General features: G+C 34.8%; 1 protein-coding gene across 10 annotated transcripts in view; it reads right to left on the bottom strand.

The window, feature by feature from the left end:
* The window catches only part of LOC105230215 (uncharacterized), a 67,978-nt gene that overhangs the window by 15,733 nt on the left and 26,617 nt on the right, over positions 1–25,628 (bottom strand). For 6 of the 10 annotated variants that reach the window (XM_049449023.1, XM_049449033.1, XM_049449025.1 and 3 more), the window contains one exon: positions 20,265–20,301. The exons of 2 other annotated variants lie outside the window; for them this stretch is intronic. In XM_049449023.1, coding sequence (XP_049304980.1) covers positions 20,265–20,301 — 37 coding nt within the window. Of the gene's footprint in view, positions 1–9,855; positions 10,735–20,264; positions 20,379–25,628 lie in introns of those variants that run through there. 2 more of the 10 variants (XM_049449028.1, XM_049449027.1) reach the window with 2 other exon arrangements.

Here is a 25,628-nt window from a genome sequence, read left to right as displayed (position 1 = left end):
GAAGCTTTCGAGCCAAATTTTGTTCAGCGATGAGGCCCATTTCTAGGTATCTAAACAACAAAAATATCGCATTTGGAACGAAGAGCAACTTGAAGAGATTCTAGAGCTGCAATTTTATCCAGATTTGGTGTGGTTTGTGGGCTGCTGGAATCATCGGCCCATATATCTTCAAAAATGATGTCGGTGAGAACTCAACCGTTCATGGCGATCACTACCGCGCAATGATAACCGACTATTTGATACATGAAATGGAAGCTCGTGATATTGGCGACATTTCATTTCAACAAGACGGCGCCACTTTCTACACATCACATCAATCAATGGATTTATTGAGAGAACACTTCAGTGAACAGATGATTTCACGTTTTGAGCCGGTCGATTGGTCACCAAGAACGTAAGATATCACACAAGTCAAAATTAAACACCCTTTAATACATATATATTTTCAGTCAAACATAAAAAGTGTGTAGTTAACTGATTTCAGCAGAACATTTGGCAACCGATCGGTTACGCGTCCGTAGTTCAACAGTGAGTCTAAGTCGATTGGGCTTGCACATGAGTAAAGTTAGGATACGGGGCTTGTCCTCGCGCCAAAGGTCGCAAAGTATCCAACATAGATAGTTGATAACGAATACAACTTGGACAGCGGGGAAGGGATACAACTTGGACAGCTGACAATTCGACATTTTTGATGCTATGAACTCTTATGATATGAATGAAATAATAGTTGTGTATCGACAAAGTACTTTGAACCTATCACAAATGTGTTAAAGTAGCTAACATCAGTTCGCTTAGTTAGTCAAATACACCTCGTATACTCCTGTTGCTACCGAGATGCTTCCACCTCAGTCTAGCGAAATCTGGACGAATCTGTCTACCTCCATACAACTGATGCCCGACAAGCTATTTAGCCTCACTTAGAACTCTGAAATAATGTTATATGGGTGATGAGTTCAGTCACACTTGAATAATTCTTGCGTAGGATAACTGCTGTTTAATATTATTATACTACCAATAATATGTACTTCGTAATTAAGTTAGGTTATAAAAATAAAAATTTTGTTATTCATAGAACGTTTTGTTGTATTTATTGAACACGGCATGTTATTTCTTATTGTTACTTGCTTCAACACAATAGTGTTACGAATTAAATTGCAATAAGTGTCATGTTTTTCATTTGTATTGGAAATTTTTCTCAATTGATGAAGTTCAGCACTACAAATACTTTATAACAACAATTATGGTGTCGCTTTATTTTTTCTTAATTATGTTTTAGTGTTGTTTGCCTTTTATTTTTAAAATAGTCCCATTGACTATTCCGGATCACCATCATCTCCGCACACAAACTTGCTCCACTTTTTCAGTTTATTTTTATGTTTTAGTTTTTGCTATTCTATCGAGTTTTTTTAATCAGAAAATACGTGTTTGGATGTATTTAATTGTTTCTCTATATGACAAATTAATCCTTCTAATTTCCAACGTTAAGCACTTTGGCGTTTAAAAGAAGCCAAAAACCGAAATCAACCGTGCTCCAGCGGATTCTGTAAGTAGACTAAATAAGCCACCTAGTCCGATATTGAAGATTAGTGGATTTTTTTTTCTGCTTGATTTTTGTGTTGCCAATGTGTTTGTTATTGTTGTATCGCCAATTTTTATTGCTGTCTTCCGCTACTTTTGCCTTATGTTTACCATTGTTGATGTTGTTGTTGTTATTAATGTTATTGTTAATGTTATTATTGTTGTTGCTGCCAATAATTATCATCAACATTTAATTTGCCAACGCTTTAGCGTTACGTTCGGGGGCGCTGCTGTCTACGTTTGGCAAAAAATACGAATTAAAAAACGAAAACAACCAACAACAAAGAAAAATATATACATACAAACAAAATTTGTGAAGTATAAATAAAATAACAACAAAAGAAAATGCTGCGCTGCCAAAGGTGTGCGCTATTGCAAATGGGGAAGGGGAATTTGCTCACCGCGTACATCAAATGGCGACGAACGAAGCGCCGAATGGCCAACTAATGTGCGTCGAACACAATTCGCTGGCACTTTATTTTGGAGCGGCGCCGACGTGTGTACCCAGTTAGCTGGTACATCCATTTGTATGTATACAAATGTTTGCTTCGCTGGGCGAGGGGTGCGAATGTCCAATGGTAAAAGCACCGAATGTATGCCTTTGCGTCCAACTCAATTAATTGCCAACTGCCACTACACAAAATGGCTTAGAGGCATAATTTATACGATACGCGTAAAAAATAGACGCAACAATCACTATTTGCCAAATACAGGGTGTTCAACAATGTGTATAATAATACATACTACGAAAATTTTATTCGAAACTACAAAGAATACAAATTGGAGGAACTTTTTTTTAACACTGTCCTTAACAAGAGTAATCTTAGGTCCAAATATCGGATATACATATATATATATATTAGTGTGTTTTTTTATTGAACTATTAATTTTTCCAGTCCCGTCACGAAATTTCCTCGGAAATATCCTAAAAAAAATTCCCTGAAAATTTTAGCTCTTAATATTAACATTAAGAACTGGACTGGAAGGGCCTGTAAAAATTTCTCATAGAAAATACTACAATAATGAGTTTTTATCTTTAAATTCCTACAGATGAGAGGTACTCGTATTTTATGGCATCGCTTTGACTTTAGACGCATATTTCTCAGAATTTTTCACTCTACAAAACTGCCCAGTGCAACAAAGTCGTAACTCACACCGGCGAGGTAGGACAGAGCTCTAAGCCCAATTTTACCAAGAATTTCGCATTTTTTTGGAAATATCTCGTAAATGACAAGAGATATAGAAAAAATGTACATGACAAATTTGTAGGAAATTTTCTTTGCTATAAAAAGTCAAAATCGCTATCATTAATACTTCTCGAGTTATTCAGCTTTTTAAGTAGGGCTGTATGCAATTTTCATAGATAAAAATTCTTGGAAGTAAAGGATTCGGATTTAAGATCTGCTGACTTAAGAGGGTCATACAAATCGATACAGACTCTCTAGTTCGGAAATTATACTTGATCTTGCGAATGGGAGCCATGCTAGAAAATGATGAGAACTTTTGTGGAATATTGCAGAAAATAGCAAGGCTTGAGATTTATGTTTAATACTTTTTGTGGCTGGCTAAATTTAGAATTTGACGCTCGGGTCTTATCATCATAATTTTATTTCACAGTAATCCACAATAAAAAGAGTTATTGGTGAAAATATTTGAAGTTCTGAGATGGTTCAATAAAATACTGGATTGATTAAAAAAAAAACTTACAAGTTTACAAATCTTATGTGAAAACAAAAAAGAACGTTAACATCACTTACGTTGAATACCCTTCACCAATACAAAAGATGCCTTCAAGAACTTGATTTCGACATTCAGTTTCTATCAGCTATTTTCTGTAGTGATCCGATCACGGTAATGGAGATTCCCCCATTTACGGATGCAAAATTTCTGATCGATATTTCAAAAACTGAGCGACAAGTTCACCTATAAACAGACAGACAGGTATACCTGGTTACATCGACTCTGCTCGTCAGCTGGGGTCTCCACCGTTTTTTTTTCAGTACCTTAAAATACAGTAACTTAAAATATTCATCTCGGAAATGGGAATAAATTGCAAAAATTGTCGCGTGAATATTTTTTTAAAACTGTCGTGGAATCACTCAGCAATAGCGCAGTGATGAACTTTATTAAATTTTTGGCGACAAAGCTGAATAAAGAACCAATGATTATCATTGGTATGACCAATTCAATTATTGATCACACGAAAACGAATTTCGTGAAGAACGTCCAAAGTCAGTTGTTCTTTCACAACTTATTTTGATAGTGTACGCAAACTGATATTGCCAAATCTTCTGACAGTAATTGGAACACCATAGAATCAAAATTGCATGAACGTTTGATAGAAGAAAAATGTCGATTAGTCGAGAGAAATGTGAAAAGAATACGACAACTTTGCTTGCTTTGGATTTATACGTGAAGCTCGAAAGTAAACAGCAGTCGACTGTATGGTTGTTTCAGGTTGTCTTCACCATGACAATTCGGGCTTTCACACACCGAATGACTTCTTGCTATTGCCGTACGAAAAAAGTAAAAAAAAGATGTCAACTTTTTAGACTCCTAAAAAGGCGGTTGATGCCTTAAGAACGCATATTTTGAAGACAGCTCAATCAGAATGCCCAACGTGCTATGACAATTGGTTCAAACCCATGCGAAATTATATTGATCTTAATGGATAATATTTTGAAAAAACAATAAAGCTATTTTCAATAATTAATATTGGTTTCTGTTCTCAAAAAGGCAACCTGCGTAATTAAAAAAAAAAAATGGCCAAGGCTTTATGCAGAAATATTTTTGAATAGAGTTGTCACTTGTTTAAGTTATTGTATTTTAACAATCTCATAAAGAAATCTGTATTATTGTTTTTATACCTAAAACAGGAATTGGAAGCAGTCTTTAAATTTTCTGGCAACACGTAGTGAATATACCTTGAGACCTTGTTTCATAACTTTTCGTATATAATACAGAAAACTCGCAGTGGACCAAATTCTTTTCATGAATAAGAAAATAATAGTATCGAGCAATTTTCAGCATAATTTTTCGGAACGGTTGATGGGTGAAAAAATGTCCTTGCATAAATGAGTGGTCTAAATTTTTATTGCAAGGAAATAAACGTCTTTGCTTTGGTTTCAAATTCTTAAAGTTATACGCAGGTATATGAAAAATAAAATTTATTTTTATAAATAATTTATTTTCATAATAATATTCTTACTCTTAAGATAGGCAATTTAATTTTCCTCCAATGCTGATTAAATCAGCGCGGATTAATAGACAAATTGGCGAGTATTATAAGATTAAAACGTTTAGCACAACAGCTGTAGATTTGATCATGTCCACAAGAATATAATTTTTTTGAAAAATTGCGACGATTTTTAAGTAAATTAAAGATATTTATTTGCATTTCTACGTAAGCGCACGTGTGTATCCGAATACGAAGAATGCTACGAAGCGAAATATAAAAGCAAATCGCATAATAAAGCAAACAAACAAATTGATGAAATAAATTTTATTTTAATTTCCAACACAACACGATTTCGAACGGCCGCTCTAATTTGTTTCATTTGTGGCTATTTATAAAGCCCTTGAAAAAATATACACACAAATATTAAGCTATTACTTTATACCAAATATTCATATCTAAAATATGCGGCTATATGTACTCGTATGTATTTGTGTATGAATATATGTGTGATTGAATGTTGGCGCAAGTATACCCTGCTGGAAGTTGTGTAACCAACTTTTATCACGCTAGTTCCAATTAATTTTCACTGATTTCCAAATAAACAATTTTCCACTTATTACCTGCCGAAATTGTATGTATGTATGTATTTACGCTTGCTGAGCATTCCAAGCACTTAGATAATAGTATTTTGCTTTTTTCACAATAACATTACTAATATTAATTAATTTCATATTTACCATAAACAAATCTAGTATGCACATGCCTTTTTAATTAATTACATCTAATTCTAAATTTAATTAATTGCATGTTGGAATTAAAAACCTACTAATTTTGAAGTGGAATATCTACTTGCTTACAATTTTGGGCTAGCAGAAAGGACATGGCGGAAATTTAACGTACTTATATATAAGAAATTATTAGAAATTTTGAAAACGATGCGTTCAGTGTTGATTTTCGATTTTATTTATATATTTTATTTCTTTTATGACTGCACAAATTTTATACAAGAATTAATGATCATCGATTTGGACACCATGGCTCAGTGAACATCCTGGTACATCCTTATACTTTTCGTGACCTTTTTACAATCCCAATTTTTGCCTAACCTCAAACAGTTGTTGACGTACAACGAAATAAAATACATGGACTAAGCTGGCTCTTAACTCGAATTCTACGTTATAATTATTGTGTCAGTCCGATCATTAATCGACTTTATCGATTAGACCAATTTAAGCCTATTAACTTAGTTTTCAAATACGTCAAGTTCTTAACTACGGTTAAAAAATGTATAATATGGCCTTCAATCATTCTTTCGTATCTTTTTGCCATCTTCACGGCGCGTTTGGTTCTTTCACCTCTGACATGTTATAATACTTTTGAGTTTATTGAGGCTAGAAAGTCTAGAATCGCACATTTTGACTAAGAATTCATGCTCATTATCAAAAGGACAGGTCAATTGATAAGTCCTTGGCCTACAACAGCAAAATACTTTTTTGAAAAAAATTGTTTTTTATTCTACATAGTTCCCTTCAAGAGTAATATACTCATTATATGTAGTGACGCTCATACTTTTCAATACCATTTTCGTAGTTCGATTTGCACATTGTTTCAAAATCGGTCCCAATTTCGGCGATCTCATCGTCTTTCGACGAAAATTTCTTACAAGCTAACATTCCTTTGATCTCTGAGAACAGGAAAAAATCAATGGTGTCCAGATCTCGAAAACACGAGAAGCCAAATGCACGGATTTTTGTTCTCGTTTTCTTGATTTGAGAGATGATGCATTGTCTGGGTGAAAAATCCCTTTTGTTTTGTTCAAAGTCGGACGTTTTTCTGAAATTTAATCCTTCAAACGATTCAATATATAGTAGTTGCTATTGGTGGCCGATTGTTGCGTTTTTCTACGCTTTGGAGCGGGTTCGTCGTGTATAGTCTACTCGGATAGCTGCCGATTGGACTTCGGAGTGAAATTATTGAGCCATGTTTCATCCAATGTCACATATCGATGCAAAAATTTATGTTTACATCTCCATCCATTGCTCCGAATAACTAAACCGTTTTTGGACAAAAGTGAGCTAGCGCGGCACCCACTTTGCACATAATTTTTTTATGCTCAAATATTCGTGTATGATATCATGTGCACGTTCAGTTGATATCTGTGGAGTGCATGCTATCTCGAACAACTTCACTTTACGGTCATACAAAATGGTTTTGTGAACTTTTTTGATGCTTTCGCCAGTAACAACCTCGACGTCCACTGCATTTACCAGCTTCGGTGGTTATTTTACCACGTCTAAACTTAGGAACAGTGTCCGAAAAACTCGTCATCAAGCCGAGTGTTTGCGTCAACTGTATATTTTCCCTACAAAAAGTAATATTTTATCAACACGCGAAGTTTCTTTTTTCCATTTTTTTGACAATAACAAAAGTAGCTTCACTCAAAATGGTATAGTTCACAAACTAAAGATCCGTTAGCTGTCAAATTTATAAAGGGTGATTTTTTAAGAGCTTGATAACTTTTTTTTTAAAAAAAACGCATAAAATTTGCAAAATCTCATCGGTTCTTTATTTGAAACGTTAGATTGGTTCATGACATTTACTTTTTGAAGATAATTTCATTTAAATGTTGGCCGCGGCTGCGTCTTAGGTGGTCCATTCGGAAAGTCCAATTTTGGGCAACTTTTTCGAGCATTTCGGCCGGAATAGCCCGAATTTCTTCGGAAATGTTGTCTTCCAAAGCTGGAATAGTTGCTGGCTTATTTCTGTAGACTTTAGACTTGACGTAGCCCCACAAAAAATAGTCTAAAGGCGTTAAATCGCATGATCTTGGTGGCCAACTTACGGGTCCATTTCTTGAGATGAATTGTTGTCCGAAGTTTTCCCTCAAAATGGCCATCGAATCGCGAGCTGTGTGGCATGTAGCGCCATCTTGTTGAAACCACATGCCAACCAAGTTCAGTTCTTCCATTTTTGGCAACAAAAAGTTTGTTAGCATCGAACGATAGCGATCGCCATTCACCGTAACGTTGCGTCCAACAGCATCTTTGAAAAAATACGGTCCAATGATTCCACCAGCGTACAAACCACACCAAAACAGTGCATTTTTCGGGATGCATGGGCAGTTCTTGAACGGCTTCTGGTTGCTCTTCACCCCAAATGCGGCAATTTTGCTTATTTACGTAGCCATTCAACCAGAAATGAGCCTCATCGCTGAACAAAATTTGTCGATAAAAAAGCGGATTTTCACATTTCGAACCGAACACTGATTTTGGTAATAAAATTCAATGATTTGCAAGCGTTGCTCGTTAGTAAGTCTATTCATGATGAAATGTCAAAGCATACTGAGCATCTTTCTCTTTGACACCATGTCTGAAATCCCACGTGATCTGTCAAATACTAATGCATGAAAATCCTAACCTCAAAAAAATCACCCGTTACAAGCGCTATTGAAACCTTTTCTATTGACCTTTTAATAAGCCGTAGTTCTCTGTTGGAATACCGGTAATATCTTTTTAGCAACTCTTCGAACCCCTTCGAATAAGAAGAAAAGTAGATAATGTGTAGATTTAAAGACTAGTTAGTTAGTTTTAGAGAACTCTACGGTCTTTAAATCATTATATGTCAGGCCATAAGCCTATTTCCATTAAAAAAGTTTGTGAAATCTCTTCTATAAAACAGTCTTAAGCAGATTTTCAGTGACTTAGAAATTATGATTGAGTTTTTTCATTGGAAAGGGGCGAATAAATCTACGCAGAGTGTCTGGTATTATTCAATGGTGCAAACCTAGCGAATTTTTGTTAAAAGTGTTCTGCAAATTAAAGATTTATTAAACAGTTTGGCTTTTTTTGAGATCATGGAGCACTTTCTTTGTGTTTACTGTTAAAGTTGAGTTATAAGGTTTACAAAAAATTATATCACAGACGGCTCACACATAAAAATCAAAAATGTTGAAACATCTTTCGCGAAGTCGCAATGCATTGAAAGGAATAATCAAATGATTTCACTTTTAATCAAGGTCTATTTGTTTGTTATTAATATAAACTCTATTGATAAAATTTTGCCTGTATATTTGGAGCAGTCATTTCAACGTAACTTCACATAAACATTGTAAAGCCCCAAAACAGTCGTTTTTCGTTGATTTTGCTTTGGTTTTATCAAATTTCCTCAGCAGCTTTTCAATCATAAGCTAAATCTCCAGACAAAAAACATCAAAATATGAAGAGACTATTTATCTGATCTTTAAGTATTCCATACACTTTCTTTCTTTACTTCTGGACGAAATTTCAGTGTCTATAATTCATCATTCAATGTTTTAACTACATTTAATTATCTCAACATTTAAAGGTCTCTAATGACATAACCGATGTTTTTAATTTTTAAAAATTGGTTAACTTCCCTAAAGGGTGTTTCTTGCTACGTTGCTTTTTGAGAAATACTTGTAGATTACTTGATGAGTGCCGTATATTTTATGACTGCATGCGTGTCAGCGTCTGTATGTATGAAGATTATGAGTATATTTTCATATGCTAATGACCATGTTAAACAAGCCAGCAACAACCACTTAAAATTGTTTCATTTCATTGAAAGCACAAGGAGCAGAAATAAATCACTTAGACCGAGTTCAAGAGCAAATCAAATGCAAAGAAGTTTTTTCAAAAGTGGACGCCAATCCACGAAAGCCTTAAATACATACATACATTTATATATGCATATGTATATTTATATCAAATCTGCTGTGTTTGTATATTTTTGTGTATGTATGTGTGTGATGACCGACATATTGCACAACTGCAGTTATATACGAATTAATAAGCGGATTTGTTTGTTACCAAAAGTTATAAAACTATTTAAAAAGCAATAATGCTATCCAAATGGCATTAGTGTGCATATGAATTATTTTTTGTTCATTTTTGTTTCGAATGAATTGCAAAAATATTGCTATTGTAGTTGATGCTTAATCTTATTTTTGCGCGTCACAATTCATACAAGCTTCGAAATTCATTTTAGTTACTTGCATACATATGCACATAACTAAACATGCACAGTTATATAATATAATAAATATATATATATATATGAACACACAAATACGGCCATACTTTGAACCCTTTTCACGTTTGCTGCTGCCACCTTTCCGACTGGAATTTCCATATTGCTGTTGGCGATTTTTCGTACTTTTCATTAAACTTGCTCGTTGCACAGAAAATCAATATTTTTTCCTTTATTTCACTTTTTACAAGTGAAATTGAATTCAATTTGCTGAATTCAGTAAATCAGACAATCAATGAGCAATTTCAGCGTGTATATTCAACATTTTTTTTTAATTCTCACACCTTACACCGTTAAAAATATGGCATAAACTCATTGAGCTTCACAATTTTCAACACCAAATCATAAATATTTGCCAGCGTTTTGTATATATTTTGCCACATTTGCCGCACACACTTGCATCGAATTTCAATGCAACAGAATAGTACTATAATTACCGCGTCCTCGCGTCCACCTCCGCATACGAATTATTAATATTTCGATCTGGTTATCATGACAACTGAAATCAATATCCGAGCAGTCGCGTCCAAACGCCGTTATTAACAAACACATACGCGCCACAATTGCCGTGTTGCCGCCAACTGACAGTTTCGAAAAACTGACATTTGTGCGGGATCACTTTTTGGCCAATGCGCCTGGCAGCGGTTTACGCGGCTGACGTCGTCGTCATTACCAGCAGGGCAGCCGCAACCGTAAATTATTAAGCATTTCGATGTGGTTTCGACGATCGCTTTGCCATTGGACACGATTTCGCTGAATAGCGGCAGTGAGTGGTCGCGCGTTCGTTTGTTGTTTCTACTATTGCATAGAATAAATGGCGGCAGATCGAAAAATAAAATAAAATTAAAGACTAACAAAAATTCATTAGCTCAAATCGATCTGAAATATATATGGTAAACGCGCGTATGTGTTGCGTAGAGCGTGGACGGAAGCGTTTTGTAGACGAAAAATATGGTGCGCGCTCATTATGTATTTATTTGTTTGTGCTAATGAAAATATTTTAATAACGCTCAATAAAGCAACAAATCATTGGAATTTACCGCGGCTGCTCTTTTCCGTTTTGAGTTTTTTATTTGAGCGCATTTCCAATGAGCGGAAAGTCGCTAAACTATTTGCTCCTTAAATTGCGTCTTTATTAACATATTGAACAACACAGAGTTCCTAGCTGAGTTAGATTAAAATTTAGTGTAGAAATTAAATACGAGGTATGACAATTAAGTAATGAGACTGATTCCATAAAACCCGTATATTTGAAAATTATTCTACAACTCTGCCATCCCCTTCAAAGTAGTCCCCTTGGGCAGCTATACAGCGATTCCAGCGCGTTTTCCATGCTTCGTAACATTTCTGGAACGCTTCGACCGGGATGTCCGCGAGTACCCTCCTCTTGTCCGCCTGGATGTCCGTAATTGACTCAAAATGGGTTCCTCTGACCACCGATTTTGTTTTAGGAAACAAAAAAAGTCACAGGGTAACATGTCGGACGAAAAAGGTGGCTGTTGCAAGACGGCGATCACTTTAGAGGCCAAATACTGGACACGCTGAGGGCGGTGTGGCACGGCGCGTTGTCGTGATGAAGGATCCAGTTACGAGCGATGTCTGGGCGCACTCTGTTGACTCGTTTTCGCAATCTTTCGAGTACTTGGCAATAGTAGACTTGATTGACAGTTTTCCAGACAGTGAAACGAATTCTTTGTGGACTATCAAAAAAGGCAATAATCATCGTTTTTACCTTCGACTTGCTCATGCGAGCTTTTTTCGGGCCGGGGGCGCGCGGAGACAACCATTGTGAGCCTGGGCACGACTAAGAGCACTATCACCAACAGAACCTGTTTCGCCCAATCTGGCGCAAAATTTTATCGCGACGCGTTGCTCTTGATTTCGTTTTTCCATTTTCGCGACGAGCACTACAAACACACGACTACTCAACTTGACGCAGCAGGCAAACTAAACAAACCAGAGCAATGGTACATATATCAGTGGAGAGGGGAGGGATGCCGGGAAGAAGAAAGGGAATTTCAAGGTCACAGGTTTACCACAAGCGCAGCAATAAAATCAATCTCATTACTAAATTGTCAAACTTTGTATATAACAGTAATTAAACTATAGGACAAATATTGCTCCGAAACTGGTTTACAACAGCTGCGTATGGGATCCAGATTATTTTCTTAGTAATACGGACGATTGTCGCGCACACTTGCAAGTAAGTGCGAAACAACGAATACTCCCTAATATAACAAAAACAATAACATCAGCAATAAATTCTCAACAAAGTCTCTCAAAACATTATTAACTGTAGTGTATGGAGCGTAGGTTTGAGCGCAGAAATATTATGAGTATTATACACTCAGCGAAATATTTATAAAGCCACCGCCTAATTTCATGTTTTTTTTTTTTAAATTGGCGTCCATAAATCCTGTATCTTAAATAAACATATGTCATAACATTTGAATTATTTCACATACACTTAATTTTTTTTTTGATCTCAGTAGGTGGCGAATTTCTCTGAACGAAATATTTATAAAGCCAGATGGCACTTATCTGTTTCCTAGTTGCTGTTCTGTTTTCTAGCTGTAACCGACTCGACTACAAGTGAGTTATTAATTATTGTGGCAAAAGTAATTTAATTAGCTAATTAATTTCCTTAAAATCTTTAACTTTGTTTCCAAATTGTAAAGATCGGGCAAAGGGTTTGACATGCAGACATAATTTAATACTCATTGGTTTTTATTTATTTTAACCTTGAAGAGTTCAATGGATCGATTTTTGATTAAGCCATTATGACCAACATTACTTATTAGATCTTTACCTTCTGCCTTTATATTATCCGAAACTTACAGGATAAATGAGCTTGAGTAAGTGAACATATTTTCTGAGGGCAATTTATAAGAAGGAAGTACATCACCGTTAAAAATATTATATAGATCAGAGATTTATTGTTGCCGATCCATGCTAATTATTTTCAAATAGAGTAATGTTAAGTTTGCTCAATAAGATACTTAGAATATATGACAGCTGTTTTGATTCTTCATACATATAAAGTACCATCAACGGATTTTCAGAATTTTTGCTGTTAACATCTACTAATCTAAATCGGATTCTATCTATCTCAGCTGTACTATTATTTTAACAAAAGTTTTAAGTTCCAAAAATAAAACAAATATAAAACATACTAACAAAGAATGTTTCGTTTATTGAAAACAATGTGAAAGAAAAAAGAAATAATTAAATATTAGCTAACACAAAGTTATTGTATTTAATAAATAGAAGTTATTATGCATAAAGAGTCAAATTATCAAATTCTTTGAATTTTTCATTAAAATGAAATTGGCGCTTTGAGTGAAGCTTAAGTTTTCAAAAATAATTAAGCAAAATATTATTATTTTATACTCGTATAAAGCAAAACTTTTGATTTTAAATTTATACCAGTGCACAACAAGTTGTTTAAAAGGATAAAATTTGCAATTAATTTTAAAGATATTCATATTAGTGAATAGTACAAAAAACTTTTGACAAATCTGTTTTAATTTCCAACGATTTTAAAATTTATAATTCCTACCCTTGCTTCCTCGCCACGATCACTGGAAACGTAAGCAACCCAAGCGGAGCGTGGGGACTCGACTAAAAGAGAGGAAGCTTCAGCAAAGCCACTCGGACATATTCGGTCTAATTGCAACGTCTACTCACCGGAGATGCAGCTGCGAGCTGGCGTCGGTCTTGCAACAAACGGCTCGGTATACAAATGTGTATAAAACTTTACAAGTAAGTAACCTATCGAGAGTGTGCACTGAGTTTGAGATCCGCTACGTAGAAACCACATCCAATCAAAAATAAAAGTTCGAGTAGCTTCTTTGCTAGATATGGTCGGATGAAACAATGCCCGACGATTGGAACCTAAGTGTGCTCTGCTTAATCTGACGTTGAGCAACAGCAGAAGCTCCGTCTGGATCGGGTAGGACCTCTCCGATTCGTATAGTACCAAGTGAGATTTCGTATGATTTCTTCAATCTATTATTGGAGGAAATAATAGTACTTCATAGCTAAATAGAGAAGGTATAATATTCTATAAGAGTGTACAGCTGCAAACGGTCATCAAAGGTATTGATATCACGGGCCTTAACAACCGCCCCGTTAGTTCTGCTTTCTATAGACTGGATTCTGGATTTCTGAACTGATTAAGGGGGGAGCCTGCTTTAGAAGCTTCAAAAAAATCGATTTTTTTGCTTAAATTTCTTTAGAAATAATCTAAGAATATGTCCCCAAAGTTTTAGATGGAAATTCGAAATATTTTCGAAGCTAGAAGGCAAATAGTGACTAAGCGTCTGCGCGATTTCTCGGTTTTTCATTTTTGGAATTTTCCAAAATTGGCGGGCAAAATTACAAAAAAAAGTATTCAACCAATCGTATAAAACCAAAGCTTATTAGATTCAGTATCTTATTACCTCCTCTGTGAACCTAAAAAGTTCTTGAAAACAAAATTCTAAACTATTTTTTTAGTAAATTGAAGTTAGGTTTTTTGGTGAAAAATGCAACTTTTTTTCAAATCTAAAAAAAACTTTGATTTTCGCGTTTTTTCGGGTTTTTTTAGGTTCACATAGAAGAAGGACTAATGAAAATTAATTATCCATTTGATTTTTTTGTTTCAGACAAAAATTGCGACCTACATTTTGCCCGCCAATTGGACACTTCAATTGCGCGGTGGTGCACAAAAGTAGATGAAAGTCGGCTGTATTTCGATATTTTAAATTTTAAAAAATGTTTTTTGTAAGTTTAAATATGTAATAAAATGATGTAAAAATTTCATTACATTTACTTTTTTTTTTCTATCCTAAAAAAATCACGAAAAACTGCCTTTTTTAGGTCTCCTAAAGCAGGCTCCCCCCTTAAGAAAGCAAAGTGTATGGGTCTAGTTGAAAACGAGGGCAATACAAAATATCTTCTGTCATCTGTTGTGAGCCTTAACTCTGAAGTCGTAGATAATTTCGTCTATCTTGGAACCAGCATCAACACTAAAAAATATCAGCCTGGAAATCTAACGTAGAATCATTCTTGCCAACAAATGCTACTTTAGACTGAGTTGGCAATAGGAAAGTGTGAGTGTGTTCTCACGACAAATAAAGACTAAACTCTAAGTGTTTAAGTCACTCACTCCTGCGGTATGGTGCAGAGGCATGGACAATGACCTCATCTGTTGAGTGGGCCTTAGGAGTGTTCGAAAGAAAGATTTTGCAAACGATTTTTGGTCATTTGTGCGTTGTCCACGATGAATACCGCATTCGATGGAATGATTAGCTGTACGAGATACACGATCATATTGACCTAGTTCAGCGACTCAAGAGGCAGCAGCTACGCTGGCTAGGTTAAGTCGTCCATATGGATGAGGAATAAAAAGACCTCCACTCCTTTGGAAAAAATAGCGAAAAGCACGCTGTTGTTAACACGACTTTACGCCAGTAAAGAAGAAGAGCTAAAGCATCATTAGAGATAATTGCCGCTCATGCCTATTACATCAAATATAAAATTATGATTTTTGAGTAAGGTATATAAAAACCTAGAGTTTGATACGTCAAAACATCAGAGCATTTATGAAACTCTCTGTATTTTGGACGCCGCGCGTGTTTGTTGTTACCTTACCCAGCTGCAAATGAATTTGTTTTTCAGTAAAATGATAACATAACGGTATTAAATTTCTAAAAAAAACACTTAAAGTGAATTTAATTCTATAAATTATATTTTTTTTTTCAAATGCAGCATCACAAATGCTGTTATAAAAAGCACTATTTGGTTTCAAAGTCATAATGAATATAAATAAATACATATCGACATATCACTTCATCATTAAAGTGAAAAACCCACGCCGCCACGGCGTAGCCCCATTAAAAATGCAAAAACCTACGCACTTCAAAACTATGCTTAACAATACAATTTACATTTTTTTTTTGCAATTTTTGCATTTTTTACTTTTACAACAGCAACAAATAAAGTTTTTGTAATCGCATTAAAATTCAATTATCCTCAAAAGCGATATTTCCACTGAAATACTCACTGTTAAGTGTTACGAGAATCAATTTATTGAGTAAAGTGTGTACATTAATACATTAGTAAAGAGATTCAAGTGAAGTTTTGTATCAATTTATATTCACTTCAGTTGTAATATGTATTTTGGTTTGTATGAGTATAGATAGCAGTGCGCAACACCGCAATTACAAAGTAAGAGTTAAAGCTACTAATTAAAATAAATATATATGCTGTTATATAAACTCGCGGTTCTAGTAGTTTAAAGCTGCATTATAATTTGATTATTATTTATTTCTCTACATAACAAACTAAATAAACAAATACGATATATGTAGAGTGTGTATTGCAGGTATGTATTTGTATTTGTGTCACTTCATATCTACGATGAATTATACTTGTACGTAACTTGATTTCTGATTAAAAATATAAAATATGTGTTAAGAAAAACTTAGAGAACTTATAGTATACTAATTGTAACTTCTCTATTCAGCGCTGCAACTCGAATTATTTTCTCCAGGAGTACACTGAAAAAGTCTCATGATAAGGAGTCTGAAACCTCGTAAGATATAAAACGGCTAGGAGAGGTTCTTACCGATCGTGACGGAGGTCTTGCTCAACATCAGTTTAGAATAATAAAGAGGTGTTAAATAGTACGATGCTAGCGGCCATTTGACTGGGTCATTTCTCGAAATTAACGAATACCAAACTTTGCACGCCATGTATCCATGTTTAGATTGGAAACATGAGGCGACGCACCGTCGTACTAGAAATAGAGATCATACGCTTAGATATTATCAAAATTCGGGGAAGTGGCTCAGTCAAAATCATGTTTTAATGCTCTCTATTAAGGATAGCTACATTTCCTGCTTAATTTCTGCAGAAATAACATCCGATGATGTCGTCATGCCACAAGTCGCAACAAACGGTCAATTTTTGGGAATATAATTGCTTTTCCCCAACCACACGAGTATTTTACACATCCCAATAGTGACAATTTTGTTTGTTCACGAAGCTATTAAGCCAGAAACGGGGCTGATCTGAGAAGGTTTTTCGAAGAAAATCATCATCTATCATTTCCAGCACCCAAACGGCAAAGCTACGTCACTTCAAATGGTCTGTCGACTCCAGCTCTTGAACCAAAACAATCTTATAGCGTACAGAGCCGAATCGACGAGCCAGAACGACGTTGAACCCGTTGATTCGGATTGACCAGAAAGGCTGCGTTATTTTTTTTCTACGGGCTTTTCTCTAACAGAAAGGTGGCAAACCATCGTGGAGGCTAAAATCAGTCGAAAAGTACTCGAAATCATCTACCCTGTGAACAAATAGCTGCAGAATCAATTCAGTCTTATAATGGCACCAATAAAAGTAAACATTTAGTCTCTCTAGTCACGGTACAAGCCATTGAGCAGAACTCTTACACGTCCATGTATCATAGAATATCTTCAACTCTACTGCCGATCTACTTGTATATGTATGTTTCAAACACTGTCTAATGATGAGATGATTTCAAAGGATTTAGCTTTTATTCATTTGCAAAGAGAAAATGTCAGAGATAATTTCAACACGTAAGGGTTTAGCAAATATTTAGTATGTTAATAGCTCTCATTGTATATTAGCTATCAGCTGATGAAACTGCTTTCCCTACCGTAGGTATTTAAAAGTAATCCTTGGTTAAATCAGCTCTAGTTAAACATCTTAATGAGTAGTTTGCAATATTATAACTTAACTATTATAAACAATTTATTTAAGAAAAATACAATAACAACGAACACCAGTATGTGTATTCTACCCTAAAATAATTGTTATTGTACATTTTTTTTGCATTTTACTCTCACAAGTGCCTCTAATTAAAATAATAACCAGTGCTGATTGTTTTCATGCCCAAAAGTTACCAAATAACAGCAAACCATAATAATTAAAGTGACATATACACACATACACATGTATGTGTATGTATTCTGTAATGAAAGCTCTGCGCCACTTGCTGTTCATGGCCTTATTTCGGCAACTGTAACGGTGCTTGTACACCAAACCACAACTGCAATGTTTAGATTGTGCTTGTTGTGACATAATTTTGACAATTGTTGCAGCCTTCGTGCCACGTGCCAAAAAATCGTATGAAATTTGCTTCACATACACAACTACTTATGTATTTCAATTAAGGCCTCCAAATTTAGTTCAACCCTTTTTTCTTTAATAATTAACACTAGCTTGACGCAAATTTGACAGCAATGCTAGCTGATTGCTGTAAATACCAAGAATATAAAGCGGAAATGAAAATTCTATAAGTGCATAATTTGTAATATGAATTTGTAGAAACACATACAACCACAAAATTGCGGTTGACAGTATTAAACACATTTATTTATTTGATTTTAAACACGTGTTTATTTGAAATTAAGTTTGGAAATCCTTTATGCCCCTCTTTTATTTATTTTGGCCACTTTCTATCGGATTTAAAACATTAATGAGAACTTGTAAAAATGTCAAATGGGAGATTATATGCTATTTACGCTTGAATTATGGCATTAAAACGCGGCGCGCTCGTCAAAATGAATATAAATCTGCTACAAGTTGTCTGTCATTTGCTAATGGAAGGCTATTGTTTTTGTTTTATTTTGCTGTAAATTTGCGTCTGCTTATTTCCTATACATATATATGTGTATGTATAAGTACTAAGCAGCCAAATATTGCCATATTATACAGATTTCACTAAAACATACGTGATTGAGTCTCTAAAGCGTTGATAAATTATGTTGTCGTTCAATAACCACTGCGCGCTTTTAGGCGTTTTGGTTGAACTTAGACTAAATTTAGTTTTTTCTGTGAACAAATATGCCGCGAAACTTGAAAAGCTTTTTTTGAATGTTTACAAAACCGGAGAAGAGCTTTTTAAGCACAATACTGCAGGCAAAATTTTTAATTTCAAAAAGAAATTTTGAAAGCTTTTGAAAGCTCATTCCAATGTATACGCGGCAATGCGTTGCGATCTTGTTTGAGAGCTTTTTAAGCACAATACTGCGGGCAAAGTTTATAATTTCACACAAAAATTTTCAAAGCTTTTGTAAGCTCATCCCTCTATCTTTAAAGCGTAAGCAACACCACAATGTTTCAAGTTTAACAAATGTTTAACAGTGTATTGTTATTTGAATTTTGCTCTCAAATTTCTAAACTCAACAAATACATTTTCAGGAATCCATTCTTCTCAAGATTATTTTCGAAAACTAAAAATGGATAATTTAAGCAAACTATTTAGCTCTTAAGATTTTATTTGCGTTCGAACACACTTCATTAACTATCAAGCAGTGAGGAGAAATAAAAATATTTTAGACGTCGAAGTGTACAAAAATTAGAACATAGTGGAAAGGAACTATCGACAGGCAACCTTGCCTGCTAAAAAAAGACCGCTGAGATTTGATTAGTATAACAGTTTTTATAGTTTAATATGTCGAAACTATGCTCTATGGAAGTCTAATATAATATTTTCTACCTTTGCTAAAAAATAGATGTCAAGAGGAACTCTATACTTTTTATTAGGATAAAAATTGAGTACTTACGAAAGAGTAGATGCTTAGATAATGTTGAGATCTCAGTCTGAATATGCTATTCCTGGAATTTTTCAAATTTTTCAAAGAGAGGCGTTGCTTATGGAAGCGAATCATTGACCACAATATGGCCTCTGAAGTCTACTCAAGGCACAATGTAGAACCCTAGTTTATGGACGAATACTTTTCTGGAGCTCCATAACTTTTAGCAACTATTTTTCAGATTTTTCAAACCAAAATTCAATCTTATCAGCAATTTGGAAAATGTAGGGCTTAAAAGTTCCAAAAAAATACTCGACAATAAGTTCTACTGTCATCTATTAAAGGCAAAATAAAAATAATGTTTGATTTCGAACCACTTAAGGTCAGATTAAAAAAAATCGGTATAAAAATGCTCTCAAGTTTAGGCACAAAATGATGGATATACTCGCACACTACAGAATAATTTCAATTTCATAATCGCGAAACCGCATTTATGTGGTTTTCGAATCACCAGAAATTGCTTTTTTGGCGACGTTTTTAAACAAGAAAGTCATAAGTCGTTATTTAACGAACCAGTAAAATATAAATTTAGTATGGTAATTTTACGATATAATCCACACGGAACCAATATTCTTCGCACTAAATAAAGCTGAAAATTCAAAGGCTAATAAATCGAAGATGTGGGCAGGTGTTTGCACCGTCTTTCGTAAGCGTGGTCGGTTGTGTGTTTTCGCTTAGGTTTTATCAAACGGCAACGGCATTAATGTAAATCTTAAATAAATATTTACACTGCAAAAATGTATACAAAGTGAAATATAAAAATATATAGTTGTAAATCTAAAAGATAAAGGTATACGGATATAGATATATGTATATATATAAATGTATGTAAGTACGTATTTATAAGTTACCTGCTGCTGAGCTTGTAATGAGCGAGGCGTCTTCGTTCTCGGAGCATATTGTTGCGTTAGGTTCCCCCACAAAATGTACGAATAAAAACAAAATGGACAGAAACCAATAGCAACCGAAAGAAGAAAAGAATATTGAAAAGAAATGGGGAAAACAAAACAAAAACACAAACGAAAAGAGTACAAACAACAACAAAGAGAGGTAAAATCAAATAGCCAAACGAACGAGCATGTACAATTGGTAGTTCGCAAGAAATTGGGACAGAAATAAATAACAATAGTAAATCCAAATAAACATTAGGGTGAGCACAGCGGCAAATACGTACATGGTGCAGCGTTGGGTGAAGAGAAAGAAATAAGAAAATTTAATTTGAGCACACGGTTTTTTATTTTGTTTTTGTATTTTTTTGGATATAGAAAACTGTTTACAAATGCTTAAATTGTTTATTGTTTTAAGAGTTGTGTATGCTTTTTGTTTTTGTTTATTTTCTGCTTAGCATATTCTTAGCGTCGATTTTACGGTATATTTCACTTTATCGGAGACATTAAATTTTGCCATGTCCCTGCGAGTGTTTATTGATTGTCGAATCGTGTATGAGAGTTTTGGAAGTTCATATTTTCAGTTGGCGTTGCTGATTTTAACCTTTATATAAACCCAATTAACTCTCTTCAAATGAAATAAGCATCGAAAAAATTGTCTCTTAGAGCATTACTGTTTACTTCAAACAATACCTGAAATCGTTTTGAGAAAAAACAACTACACGAAAATCAAATGACTCAGTTTACCCAAAAGTTTACTCAAAAGTTTACCAAAAAGTTTACCCAAAGCTACCCATAAAGTATATAGGTACGTAATTTATATAGTCGAGCTATTGTTTAAGGAATCTGTCAAAAAGAGTGTTGAACCGGATAAAAAAGCGATCTTTCTATACGCAAAATGAAAGCATATTCCCACTTGTAGACTTCCTTACGTGTTGATATGTATTATAGCAGGCCATATTGCCCTCACTCTTTGCTTATTCTTAAAAAATATCTCTGAGTGTTTCATGTATTCTCTTTTTCCAAAGCTAAATATGATGCTTTCTCAAAAAAAAAGTCCATACATTTAGTTCCAAGAGTTTTAAATCGTTTTCGCTGGCTGTGGTTATATATAAAACTTCTCTCAAATAGTTTTGGTTAATGCTTCCAAGTTGATTACCTTTTTTTATTATAAAGCGGAATACGGTCCGCTTAGACCCGACTTCAATGGAAACCGCATAGTCGTCTATAGTATGTAATTTGCAGAGATAAGAGAGTATTTGGAAGTAACATGAGAAAAATGAGTTTATTCTACTTTTTGAAAGCATAACTTTCCTAAATCTCTCTTAACCAGACAAAATGATAACTCAGATATATCGTTCAAGTAGATTTATATACTTTATATATCTCGGAACCAGTTTAAATTCCATCAATAATCGAAATCTGGATTTCAAACACAGAGTAACTCTTGCCAATAGGTACTACTTAGGGATCAGTAGGCAATTGAGAACCAGATCTTTCTCATGACAAACTAAAATAACACTCTATAAGACTCTAGTTATTCCCATTCTATTATACGGCACAGGGAGGATGGAGTTATGTGTAGAAGCTATTCACTTGGCAAGGGCCAGAAGTGATTCTTTTACATACAGTTCAAACAGCTCACTACTTCCAGTCTTTGACCAAGTATCTGTTTGAAGACGAGCTAAAGTGAGAAGGCGAAACATTCCCTCCTCAGGGTTATGCGCTATGTTTGGGACCCGCCACGTAAAAAACGCTCTCAATGAACAGTGAAAAAATACGGCGCAAAAACATGGACCACGACGGATCGAAATGAGAAAGAACTTGGAACATTCGACGGTTCTTCGCAAGATTTTTGGAGGAGTCCACGTGAGCAATGAATGTTGAAGAAAATGGAGCCACGAATCATACGAGCTCACACGGATATATAAGCGCATAAAAATCCAACAAATCCGCTGATTAGGCCCTACCGTATGCATGGAAGACAGCGAAAGACACCTTTGACTTGGACCAAGTGCATAGCGACTTGCCAACACTTGGGTTGTACAATTAGCAAGACCAGGCAAAGGATAGAGAAAACTGACGAAGTTTCGTGTTCTTTTCTCAGACCGACTCACGGTTGAAGCGCCAAAGAAGAACAAGAAAAGAAGCTTTAAACACTTGAACTTCTCAGAGAAGCTCTAATTGTCGCCAGCCAACAGAAATGCAGATGTTCTCTGCCATTGAAAATCCGAATCAAATTCATTTTAGTTTAATCGTGAGCTGAAACATTCACGCGACATCGAACACAGTCGAAAATAAATATCAAAAAAAGAGAAAGAGAAGATCTCAAGATAAACTGATTTAAGGGGTTACATGGGTTTACGGGTATGAAAATAGCGACTTATTTATTAAATTCTGCAACACCTCTAGAATATTGTTCGAAATTTTCAAGTTGATCTGAGCAATAATATCGGAGATATAGGCTTGAAAACTTGTGCGCTCGAGGCTAGCTACGATAAGTGAGCCGTCTTTAAATGCGTTTTGTGTGTGTTTTTGAAAGATTCCTCGAGAACTACTTAACCGTTCTTCATGAAATGTTACACAGGTCTTTGAGATACTTTTCTTAAAGACTTCGACGAAGGATTTTTTCGATTACAATTATTCGAAAAAAAAAATGTCTGTAAAAAATCAAATTTTTAGTATTTTTTTCCTTCGTCCAAATTGTAAATTAAGGTTTTAACTAAAACACGTATTTCTTTCACTTTAGATGATCCTGTAAGGAATTATCCTGCCAACGCGGGTGGCTCTTTTTTCCGATGTGTCACGGGAAATGGCATCACAATCGCCGAGTTTAAAATATTTTTTCCAAAAATTTCAGAATTTCTTTCCTAATAGTGTATGTATGTAACAATAAAATACTCTAATAAAATATTTAATTTTTTTATATGAGAAAAATTTTTTTCAAAAAGGCTGTTTTTTACCCGAGGAAACACATGCAACCATTTTACTGATATTCCAAGTTGAATAATACAAAACTTAAAGTTATTATATTATTTTCATATAAAATACGTATTAAAGCCTTCAAAAAATGCATGGCGACAGCAAAGTTCTCAGCAAATCATTTTGAGGACAGAATTTCGCTGACAAAAAGTGTCCTTCCGCCTAATTCCACACACATGGCATAACTTATATTTACACAAACTACATACGACCAACACACACCAGCACATGTTAAAACACAAGCACACATACATATACTGAAGTGTAATCATTACATATCACCAGCATGTACATATTTAAATCCCATTGTTTGCTACATTGCGGATGTTCAATGACATTTCTGACAGCAGCAGCTGCATCAGACACAGCGCCATGCATCCTTTACCACATCCGCATCAATACATGTGCTTCCTTGAACCCGGCCCTAGCCACATGCAACATACTCATTTAATTATGACTGAAAGCGTGCACGAGTTCAATTTCTACCACTAACATACACACACACACATACACACACAAACAAACGCACACTTGCACATGTTTCATTGATTATCGATTAAATCATCAAGTATCTACCAAATAATCAGCTAACGCCTTCCTCTGCACACATATTCATATGGCTGTGTGTGCGTGTGTGTGTGTGAGTGTTGTCAACAAGATTTACTTCACTAATGCACGCTTACAACACATGTACGTGTGGCAGGCGATGACAATGTCTGTGTTGTTGCCGTTGACAACACCAACATCACTGGTGTTGCCGATGTGGGCATTGTATTGTGATTACATAAAGGCAACGTGCAAGCAGAACGAGGCCGCCACAGGCGTTCACACAAAAAGCATTAACTAGTCTGTACACCGGAGCTACATATCTGGCTGATTGTCAACAGCTCTGCCTCCTCCCTCTCTATCTCTCTCTCTCTCTCTCTTTCTTCCTCCCAGCAGATTTGCATGAAAGCTTTTTGCAAACGAAAGATGGTTTCATAAGTTCCTGAAGATTTACGTAATGACCATATTAGTAAATATTATATATGAAATAAAAAAAAGAAACTTTATGCTCCTAACAGCAAGATCCTTGAACACCTTTGGTTCGTACATATAATGTATTCATGTGGCCCCTGTCTTTTTCTCACAACCTAGTTTCTGTATCTATGGAAGATAGTTGGGTAAGTTTTAATTTAACGACAGAAAGTCAATCACATCCCTACTCGAATTTCTTCATTGCTTGAAAAGTTAGATCCCTTTCGGTTCAATATCTTACCTTAATAGTCGAATTCATTCAAATGTAGCTTTAATATATTTACAAGGAGAGTACATACTATATTTGATATTAATCATAATAGTTCCGTAATTCGCTCTAAGAATAGATCTTCTGAAAAGTTTTAGTAATTCCTAATCTCTGCTCAACGTCTATACGTATCAAGCTCGTATACAACAGCATCATTAGAGATTGAATGTTTCATGGAAAACTTTTATGAGACATAATGAACACAGATGGCTTTTTCGTCATCGCAAAATAGTTCTGTACAAATTTATTGTGTTTTAGGTAGAAAAGTGTAAATAATAAATGCTTTCTGCCGTGGTATTGATGCTTTTTAACACATAAGTTGCCTTACATATAAACTATAATCCCTGCCATCTCTTCTTGGAAACTATATACACTATATTTTTTGTAGTACCGCAAAGGCTTTTCAGGGTCTTAATGTTTTACTCGCATTAGATTACTACAACATAACCTCATCTAACCGTTATTGCTATTGTTTGTTTTTCTTAGAAGAGAAGAGAAGAGTGATATTTTTCAATGATTTGTATTAAAAATCAAGATTCAAACCAATAAACACCAATAATACAGAGGAAACCCCAGGTTACTTAAGATTCAAATGGTTTCTTTTTCAAAGACCCGACTGTTTTGAGTATATTTTGAGAATAAATGTTACAGAATCTATTTATCTCGGAACTGTAGAGTGGTCGAAAAAATCTTTTCGTATTTTGTTAATAGTTTTCGTTACAGTCGTATATCTCCAGTGCTACCAATCACATTTCGTGCAGCACGACAATGGTTCGGTCGCTTCCGAAACTTTGAGTGCTCGGCCAAAATAGTACAGATTTGTTTATTTATTTATTATCAGAAATATAAAAAAATAAGTTAATATTTGATTGGAAATACGAAAAACATTTTCGACCACCCAATATTTCCTACAAGAAAAATAAAACCTAACTTAAATTTTTTTAAAAATGTCCCCAAAGCTTAAGAACCCAGTTGAACTGCTGATTGATTCTCATACAAAATAACTTCCGGTGTTAAGGAACTTTAATAAGTACCACAATCGTTCAGTTCAATCATAAAGT

The sequence above is a fragment of the Bactrocera dorsalis genome, chromosome 2, assembly GCF_023373825.1.
Source record: "Bactrocera dorsalis isolate Fly_Bdor chromosome 2, ASM2337382v1, whole genome shotgun sequence".
In the NCBI taxonomy this organism is placed as follows: Eukaryota; Metazoa; Arthropoda; class Insecta; order Diptera; family Tephritidae; genus Bactrocera; species Bactrocera dorsalis.
Note: the sequence above shows the minus strand (reverse complement) of the source record. Positions and strands in the feature narration are given on the sequence as shown.